The 9,575-nt window shown below is 43.7% G+C and overlaps 1 protein-coding gene and 1 non-coding gene across 2 annotated transcripts; both read right to left on the reverse strand.

Moving 5' to 3' along the window:
• Window positions 1-244: 244 nt before the first annotated feature.
• Window positions 245-8,917, reverse strand: pprc1 (PPARG related coactivator 1). The gene is made up of 14 exons (XM_075478239.1): window positions 8,819-8,917; window positions 7,205-7,300; window positions 6,968-7,117; window positions 6,721-6,801; window positions 4,589-6,629; window positions 4,363-4,416; window positions 3,490-3,550; window positions 3,170-3,237; window positions 2,303-3,023; window positions 1,992-2,195; window positions 1,795-1,873; window positions 1,589-1,710; window positions 1,145-1,296; window positions 245-713 (listed from the first exon to the last, which is right to left on the reverse strand). Exons 1-14 carry the CDS (start codon window positions 8,897-8,899, stop codon window positions 613-615), a joined length of 4,011 nt encoding a protein of 1,336 aa, XP_075334354.1. The 5' UTR covers window positions 8,900-8,917; the 3' UTR covers window positions 245-612.
• LOC142374346 (small nucleolar RNA SNORA50) lies at window positions 1,385-1,524 on the reverse strand. Its single transcript, XR_012768694.1, has one exon. It is a non-coding gene; the product is annotated as a small nucleolar RNA SNORA50 (small nucleolar RNA).
• Window positions 8,918-9,575: the final 658 nt, after the last annotated feature.

A 9,575-nucleotide genomic window follows, 5' to 3' on the forward strand; every position in this document is an offset into this window, starting at 1 on the left:
AGGATCCCAAAACCGATCGCTTCCACGACTCATGATTCATACCTTTGCATTATGTTTTATGTGTTAGAATCTTACATTTAAAAAAAAAACAACCAATAAATGAACAAATACCCATCATGCAATGTAAAATATCAAAAATAAAACAGTCAATTACTGAACAGACACCAGAACTTCAGTCACTTAAAACAACAGAAGAAAAAGAGCCAAGTTATATGATAAACAGAACGCTTCTGTTTCACTTTATTTATCTTTGTAGTACATTCAAAATGTATTATCTAATTATCCTCTCCCAATAATTAGGGAGTTCCATTCCATTCATTTTTACCCTTTTAAACCCATTCCCTCCACACAATTTATATTCAACTGTACGTTTAAATAAACTTTAAAAAAAAAAAAAAAAAAAACTTCTCCATTTATTCAATTTTTTTTTTTCAACTTTTACCAGTTTCATTATAAATTTTCACTTCAATAGAAGGTGTTAGCTTGTGGAAACAAACAAACAAAAGAAAGTAAGAATGCAACAACTAAAATGTAAAGACAGTGTTGCAGGTGCGAAGCCACCCGTGTCGGCTCTGAGGTAAGTGTCAGCTGCTTCCTGCTGCAGGCCTCCTGTTACCTCTTCAGGCCCTGTTGAGCCTGCTTCAGTAAAGTGTCGAAGTCTAGCGCATGAAACTTGCCTTTGGTGGGCAACGGTTCATAGTCTCTATTCGAATCTGTAATGAGAAAAAAAAAAAAATTGGATTACCGGTATGTGAAAAAAAAAATTGAATTATGTGAATTCAAATAAAGGCAATAGTGCATACGGCATTTGGTTTGAACAATGCAATGCAAAGATTGATGTTACACTCAAAATCTTAACCTACCCTGGAATGTACAAATGCTGAAATAAAAAATAAAATAAAAAAGAGACCGGACTACCGTTTTGTCTCCTTTTTGCACTGGGATCATGCAGTTGTACTTAACAAGTAAAGCTGTTCTCATTGTTATTTTAGCATGTGATGGGACACACTGCATCTGGATGAACAGCAGCAAACATTTTCAACATTCTGCAAACTACATCATTCACACTTGAATATATTAATATCACTGTGGGTTAGAGCTACTGGAGCCTTTGTTGCGTTTTGTAATTTAAAGCCAAGCCTACCCAAGTCAGAATAGCTGGCCTGGCAGAACTGTCTCCTTCCGCCAAAACAGAGATCAAATGGCAGCTCGTCAGGTTGGCGCAGCTTGCTTCCGTTCTCGATGGCTGTGAAAGCATCCTTGGTGTCGTAATAAGTCACAAACCCATAGTTATCCCTGTGGAAAGTAGCCAAACGTCAGCAATTCATTTCAGTTTTTACAAGAGATCAAGAGAAGGCAGCAACAGGTTCTGTCCATAGTTTTATGATGTACCTTGTTTTTAAAAGAGCGACCTGGGGGTGTAGCCAGGAGGCCCCAGTTATGAACAAGCTTGATTTCGCTATAGCACTGTAGCTTGGCCTTAGAGGTCACAGGAAAGACCAACAAGGTTCAAAGACAGTGCAATTGCCTTCTATCACGTCAAATAAAAAGAATATGTCAATGCGATACCAGCCGAGGATGTACCTACCCATGGTCTCTAAAGTGCAGGGTACATTCCTCAATTTCGCCAAATAAAGAGAAACGCTCCCGAAGTTCTCTTTGGGTCATCGTTCCCCGAATTCGGCCAACGTAAACAATCCGACGCTCCTCCTGATGGACAAAGTTGTCAGATTAGTCAAATGCTATCAATGCAGTTAGAGCACTGTACTCTCATAAAAAATAAAGTGAACTTACAATGGCTTTCTCCTTGCGCCATTTCGCCTCTTCCACATTCATCTTTGCACTGGGACTATAGCTGTGTGTGTATGAGGGGCTGGAAGAGAAGATTAAGCTTTTTGTCATTAGTCATTTCAAAGTAATAGTAACAACTAAATTGAAATGAGTTCTATGTAACGACTATTGACCAGATAAGCAGGTTTCATGTACCCTACCTGCATAATCGTCTGCTCCTACTCCACTGTGCTCGTCTTTGTGGGGACAAAGACCGTGATCTGGAGCGACTCCAGGAGCCAGAACGAGAGGAAGAGTAAGAGTACCTCCTCCTCCTGGGAGGTGAGCAGGAGACAGAGTGGGAGGACCGAGAGGAAGAGCGGGATGAAGACCTGGAACTGCTACCGGAGTTGCGGGGTCGAAACCTACAGACAAAAGGAAGAAATGAGTGAAAGAAGAAAGAAAAATCACAACATCTTTAAAAGAGTGTTGTACAACTGAATGTACTGGACATTCCGACACAGGGACATACCTCTTCTTTGCTGGGGATTGTGATCTAGAGCGGGATCTAGAGTATGATTCTGAGCAGCTGGACGTAGGGCTGGGAGAACGGTGGGATCTTCTTTTCCTAGACCGGCCACCAGTCCTTTCTTCAGGACTACATCTAGGGCTGGGTGTGCGAGAAGCAGCGTGTCGACGGTAGGACCTTTCTAATGGCACTCTCCTGGGGCTCCTGACTTTCAAAGCACATTCACTTTCCTGCCTAGCAGGAGAAGCATCCGGAGTCTCCAGAACTGAGCTTCCAATTGGCCCATCACTTCTCTTCTCGAGACGCTCCGTCTGTGGAAAATCTTGTGTTCTGGTTGAAACCACAGGATTTGCTGCAGACTGGAGAGATGATGCCACAACAGTTGGGGGTCTTTGTGTAGTGGTTGGAGCATGTTGCTTGATGGGCTTAATAGTAATGAAAGATTGCTGTTTAACATTCCAGCGTTTGCCTTGCTCTTCGGTGGAAGTTCCGTTGTTGGGAAGGCAATAGTCATGATCCATGCATGCCACATAAGGGCAGACCGTGGCATCAGCAGGAGTGGGTTTACTACGGGTCCTGACAGCGGGCAGAGGCTGGGCTTCTATCTGGATAACCTTAGAAGGGTTCGGCTTGGAGGCCTCAGCAGCCTTGCTCTTTCCGAGTAGAGCCACAGGGGCCAGAGGTTTCCACATCTGGTGGGGAGGAGTGGCTGGAGGAGTCAGCGCTGAAGCACAGGGAAAGAATGAGCACCAAAATCATAACCAACATTCACAGCCTGCGATTAAGAGTATTTCAGATGAAAATAGTCACTGAACTGATGCATCCTTTTATAAAGAAAACAACTGCTTCAAATACATTTAAGCTAAATACCTGCAGTGCTTGAGAGGTCGTTTGCTCTTACACGCTCCGCAACAGTTTTCTCTGGGACCAGTGCGGCACTGCAAAGAAAACACACTTTGTGGTAAACCATGTCGCTCAGGTGGTCTTGGACTGAAATTAGATTTTAAAGGGCCGGTGGCGAGGATTAGAAAAAAAAAAAAAAAAAGAAAGTTGGAGTTTGCGGTAGGTCTTGGCAAAAGGTTGATATGTGTCACATCTTCATACACTTCGAGCAAACTGGTTCCAATCCAGCTTTTTTCTTATATTCAATCAGTCACAAAGAGCAGCTTGAGGGCTGTAGGGTAACTCACCTTGAGTTTCCTACAGCTGCTGCTCTACCAGAGACCTCCGGCACATTTTGCTCCTCTTTGGCTGAAGGAAGCGGGAACAAGGATATCAGTGCATCCGCACAGGGACAAATAGAAGTGACAGGAAAACCAGGTGGAAAGGAAAAAAGAAAAACGCAAAAGTTTGTGTGGTTAGAACAGTCAGTGTAATGCATTCATGTTGAGTGCCGTTCCATAAAATCTTTTCAAACGGTCGGCAGGCGGTTAGCGTAACGCCTCAATAATGACAGGTATGACAGGAGTAATTGCATAATGTCCGACCACTTGTTATCATATGCTGGGTGTCGAACATCCCCCTGAACAAAGAAAGCAGGGTGGGAGTTAAATGGATCTGCGGACAGGGCAAAATTCCAGAAGCTGAGCAGACGAGTGCACAAAGCAGCTTCTCTGCTCCCTGCAGCACCCATCACTCTTAAAGGGGAATGTTCCACTAAAGCCAAATCCTGACAGTATATACAGTAGCAAGTACTCATGAATTTAAACTTTAGGAGGATCCGATAAGCTTCGATATCATAAATGACCTGATATCTTTGTTCCATAGGTCACTGTGGTATATGCTCTTTTGGTCGAAGGCAAGGAAGCAGTAACCCAGCCTAAAGTCAGTCTACGCCCCAACTCACTGCTCCTATCCAAAGATAGTGCTACAATGTTTTATATGATTCCCCATGATTAACTGGTCACATGGCTAAATTTAGCCTGGTTCTAAATTGTGACCAACTATGCTACTGACTAGTATAACCAACGTATTCCAGCATTAAAGTTTGAAAAAAATAGTTTCCAAGTGACCAACGCTGGAGAAAAAGTGGATAAAAGGAGAATTGGGCCATAAACAATTACCTTGGGTCTCCTCAAACTGCTCCAGTAAGCTGGTCAGATCAGCAGCCTCAATACCTACAAAGCACACCAAAATAATTTGAATTAATTCAACTTTTCTGTGTTCAGAGGACTGCTGAGAACAAGTTTATAGCCATACAAGGACTGGCAGGACACTTGCACAGGGAGTGGCCTGCCGTTCCTGAACTAGAATATAGGGTAAAGAATATTAGACCAACTTTGAGCTCACCTATTTCACTGGTGAATGCTTCAATCAACTCCTGTGTGGCGCTCTTTACTCTTTGGGGTTTCACTGCTATAGTGGGTTTCTCTTTAGTTTCAAGCACAGCAGGTTGTGTAGTTTGACTACAGGAGTTCAAATGAGAAGCAGCAGCAGAACAAGGCTGGATACCACTGACAGTGGGTTTGGAAGACTTGCTCTCAGATGTGACAGGGTTATCTAATAAGGTAGAAGCAGTGACCTCTGGCACCTTCTGTAAAACAACAGTGGCTTTGGGGGGGGCAGCAGCGGGTCTGATCACATCTGTAGTGGTTATGGGTGACATTTTAATGAGTTGAACAGACTTTGGAGATATGGCGTGAGATTGGGGGACTGCAGCGACTCCATCTTTTACTACTAAAAGAGCAGGCGAACAAGTCCCATCTGTAGCAGACACCAGCTGGGTATCAGGTTTTAAAGAAGCCGGAGACGCAAAGTTCTGAGGCATACAAGGTACTGCAGGCTGGGCAGTGGTGTCTGGATGTTTGGCTAAATTCTCCACTGAATTAGGGGCAGGAGGGGGCTTTTGGCATAGTTTGGAAGGGTCAGGTGTTTGCTGTGGTTTAGGAACAGTAGCAACTTTTCTGGATGAGGAAATCATGTAGGCTGGCGGCACCAACAGAGCCTCTGGGGTGGGTGGTGCACCTGGTCCCCTAGGCTGCCAGGCCGGTTTGAACTCCTCCACTTCTTTCTTTGCTGTCTGGGGGTTGGCACGTCTCGGGTCTTTTGGGTTGGGGTCAGGCAAGCATGGGATAGGGGGGAGCTCTGTTGGAGGCTCTGGGAGGCTGGGCCACTTGGTGCTGTTGCATTCTTGCTTACCCACTGGAGCTGGTTTTTTCTGCTGTCGAAGCCGCCTATACTCCGCAAGACTGAGCGATTTTGGTTTGGGCTCTGGGACTGTCGGTGCCACATTAACAGGCACTGTGATCTCAGGAGTAACAGAGGCAGGAACAGCGGCACAGCTCTCTGAAGATACCGATGATAGGGGAACAGAGGGAGCTGCCGATGAGCCTCTCGCCTCAACAGGGGCCATGACTGGCTGTTTGAGTGTTTCACAGGGATGTTCGCAGCTCACTGCTGTGACTGCACAGATATTCAGACCCTTCTCAGGGGCAGCACATAACGGAAGGGCTTCTTGTCTTGGTGACAGCGGTGAAGCAGCTTTCTCATTCATTTCATGCCGTTGTGTTTTAATACTCTTTTCTGTTTGCGTTTTAGTTTGGCAAGGTTTTGTTTTTCTTTTTCTTTCTTCAAGAGGGAATGAGGTTGGCATCAAGGCAAGAGGAACCTTTGTGACCACCTGTTTTTTCTCAGACTTTTTCAGAGATTCTTGTGCGGTCTTTCTTACGGCACTACTCCTCAGCACTCTTCCCTCTGCAGGTTCAGGCAGCTGCTGCTGTTGTTCTTTACATTTCTTTTTCTTCTTTCTCCGCGATGTGCTTTTTGTTTTAACCCGTTCGCTCTGTCTCGTCGTGGCTTTTTCATCTTTCACATCCGGAAGTTGGCCTGGTGTCACTGGGGCTGCCATTTTCACCGGAGCCTCATTCATTGTTACATCCTCATCATCATCAACAACAACAATGTGCTCTGAACTGTCCGTGCCCGCTTCTTCTGCTTCATTCAAACATTTCTGCTCATTTTCTGAGAGCAGCTCTTCAAGCGGCACAGAGACAGGGAGATCCATGCTTGGAATGGCCAGGATGGGCTCTCCATTTTCACCCTGGTCCACAACTTCAAGTAATATACCTCCTTCAGGTAACATCTGCTCCCCCTGCTCATCTTCCACACATATTGCCATACAGTATGGGTGCATATGCCTGACAAAGTCTCCAAGGCTTACTGAGAGACCATCTTCACCCTCCTGCTCAAAGGTGACGGGAAGCGGGAGAGTAAGACCTTCCCAGTTATGATCAGGAAATAAGTCCTGCCCATTTGGGCTAAGAGTGAGGGAGCCATCCTCCTCCTCACCATCACTCCTCTGGACAGAGTCTGCCAGCATCCTGGATAAGCTCTGAGTAAATATCGGGAAACAAAAATCCGGTAAAAACCTAAATCTGTCTACAGCACAAGTTTATACAGATTCTGTGAGAGGGAAAACGTACCTTTCCAGTGGATGATGGTCTTGCACTACATACTGAGTCTTTCTCTTGAGGTGAAAGAGACAAACACAGCATTCTCCTGAGCTAGAGTGTGACAGATAAATTCATGGTGACATTAATATTTGTTGACTTCAACCCAATGGGAAAGTAGAATGTTTAGAACCACAGAAGACAACATTTCATTCTCTGCCTCATGTTCAAAGACCACATATGTCGTGTCTAGAGTCATGCATGACAGTTGGGTACTGACCGGAGAGTGTTCCCTGCCCTTCTGATGAGACAACAAGTCTGAGTCAGGCAGCGTGTCAAATGGTGACAGGTTGTCATCATCCACATTGTCAAGGATCTCTGTCAGTGCTGTCAGCAGCGTGGCCTCACTCTCAACATCCAGTCCTTTAGTCTAAATAAACACAACAACAATCAGGTCAAAGCATTAACATTAAAAGCAATCTCTCTTTTGATGCTGATATACATGGGCGTTAACTACCTCCACTGTTGGTGTGTCCTCAAAGAACGAAAGGATGGAGGGGTCTAAGCAGCTTGGAAGGGCCTCCAGAGTTTCTCCAGACCTCAGGCCAACAGTCTGGAGAAGAGGGAGAGAGCTTCAGATTTTTAATTTGCCAATTATACGAATACATTTGAAAACACGAATCAGACAAAACTATCTGCAAGCAGCCAAAATAAATACATAAAGCAGAAATGGGCAGACAAACAATCACATGTTTCTAAACACAACTGTATACCAGCAACAAACTTGACAACTATCCACTGCTTCGGCCAAATGGCAACTTTGCCATATATGCTTGGAAAACAAATGCAAACTGTAATTTTGTTTCAACAGCAGCTTTAGTCAATTTAGAAAGAAATGGAAACCCATTTGGTGCAACAGGTTCTTATTTAAACGTTGGTACAAAAAGCAACTTTGAGCCCCTCGACTTAAACAGGCAACAGTCTCTTCCAGAGACCCACGTGTTTGTGTCTGCGCATAATGTGAGCAGACATGTTTGATCCTCGCGTCACACCGTCCAAAGGGAGGCCACCCGGCCCACGTGTTACACTACAACAAACCCGAGCGGGGCCCTCACCTCCACTCCTGCCTTAGCTTTTAAAATATACACACCTAAATACGCAATTGTTGAATTTATTTGCAGATTTTGACAACAGGTTCTAACAGAACACGCCATTTGTCTTAAAGTTTCCCACGACGGCATGTGTGGCGATTAAACTCCCTCCTGCGCATGTGTGAACAATCCCAACATGTGATTTCACCACTACTAAACCACATGTGGTTATACACAGACAAGAAGGTTTTGAATGAAAACGTGTATAGCCACAGCAGAATCAGAGCTGGTGATCGAGGATTGTTTGTTACTGTACCGACTGCACATATATAGATATGTTTAATATTTATATATACTTAGTATAGAGGAGCTTATTCACTGTGTGAAACACTGCTGAACTGATGACACACTGCTGCAATGCGCTGGTGTGAAGCCTATAATTTACACCCCAACAAAAATGATGTAGCAGCTGATCCACCATCGATAATGAAATTAAAATCTGCAACGTTTTACGATTACTGGAAAAAAAACAAACGAACTAAGCAGAACATTTCAGTGTCACCACGTGTGTAACAACTTTTACACCAAACCCATCCAAGGAGCTTCAAAGTGTGTTCCACACATGAATGATACTGCTTGTACTCTTGGCAGAACAGTAGTCAATAACAACATATAACTGTCACTTAACATGTTATAAAGACTGTTTATATTCAACGGCAGGGAACCAGCAGAGCCATACACACTCACAAGCTAGCAACAACACAGCTAATAAAAAAAATAACTAAAAAAGAAACCTTAATGCAGCAGAATATAATAAACATGTCAGTCCAGAGTTATCAAGCTGCTCTAATTCCCAAAACAGTAATGATGTCATAAATAAGTTTAAGTTATACTACATCTGCATCCACGTGTCACTTTTCTACGAGCACTGCACAGCTCGTACAGCCAACAGGCTCAACTTCTACGTTTAAAACACACGCACAGAAGCGGTAACAGTGAAATTACACGTTGGCAAATAAAGAGTACAATATATTATCTACCTCGTCTAGTGTTTCCATGTGGAAAAAGTCTATATTGCACGTTGTTAAAGTCTCCTCGCCTGCTCCCCACCGCGCCGCCATCTTGAGAACCCACTCCCTGCCGTGACTCGTTTCGGAATTAAAAAAAAAAAAAAAAAGTAGTGAATCAGAGGAGGACCAAGCACGCCGGTATGAGACACGTGGTCAATCATTCCCGGCAAAATGACGCAAAATGACGCAGAGGGTCAAGGGTTGCGTAGCCACGGTTTTTGTAGTTCGTTATAAATCTCCTCGGGTTCGTGTGCAGAACTCACCAACATTGCTGCATCTGTTTTTAAATCTAAACGTGGTTTTACTCTACATTATGTTGTTTTAACTCATGCTTTGGTGATTCAATTGTATATCTATGAACTCTCTGCATCCCGGTGTGTTAATCTTCACTGCATTACGTCCTATATGCTATTATTAACGTGTTTTTGTTCGATGATAACATTTTTAAAATTATTTTGACACTGATTTATCTTTGTCTGATTTGTGCAATGTTCATTGTCAATAAAGTTTGCAGTTGGCGTAAAAAGCCATGACATTCTTGCCTTATGGCAGTTGATGTTTTGTGTCTGGTCTTTAAACCTCTTTTTTCAGATAAAAAAGAGATACAAATGCACACATATGCTCCCCATAGACAACATACAGCATTTATTAGTTAAATATCAGAACCAAAATATGGGTAGATGCAGACTTAAAGATTCAGCTTGATAACCATCTTTTTTCCATACAT

This window comes from Odontesthes bonariensis, chromosome 2 (genome assembly GCF_027942865.1).
Source record: "Odontesthes bonariensis isolate fOdoBon6 chromosome 2, fOdoBon6.hap1, whole genome shotgun sequence".
Lineage (NCBI taxonomy): Eukaryota > Metazoa > Chordata > Actinopteri > Atheriniformes > Atherinopsidae > Odontesthes > Odontesthes bonariensis.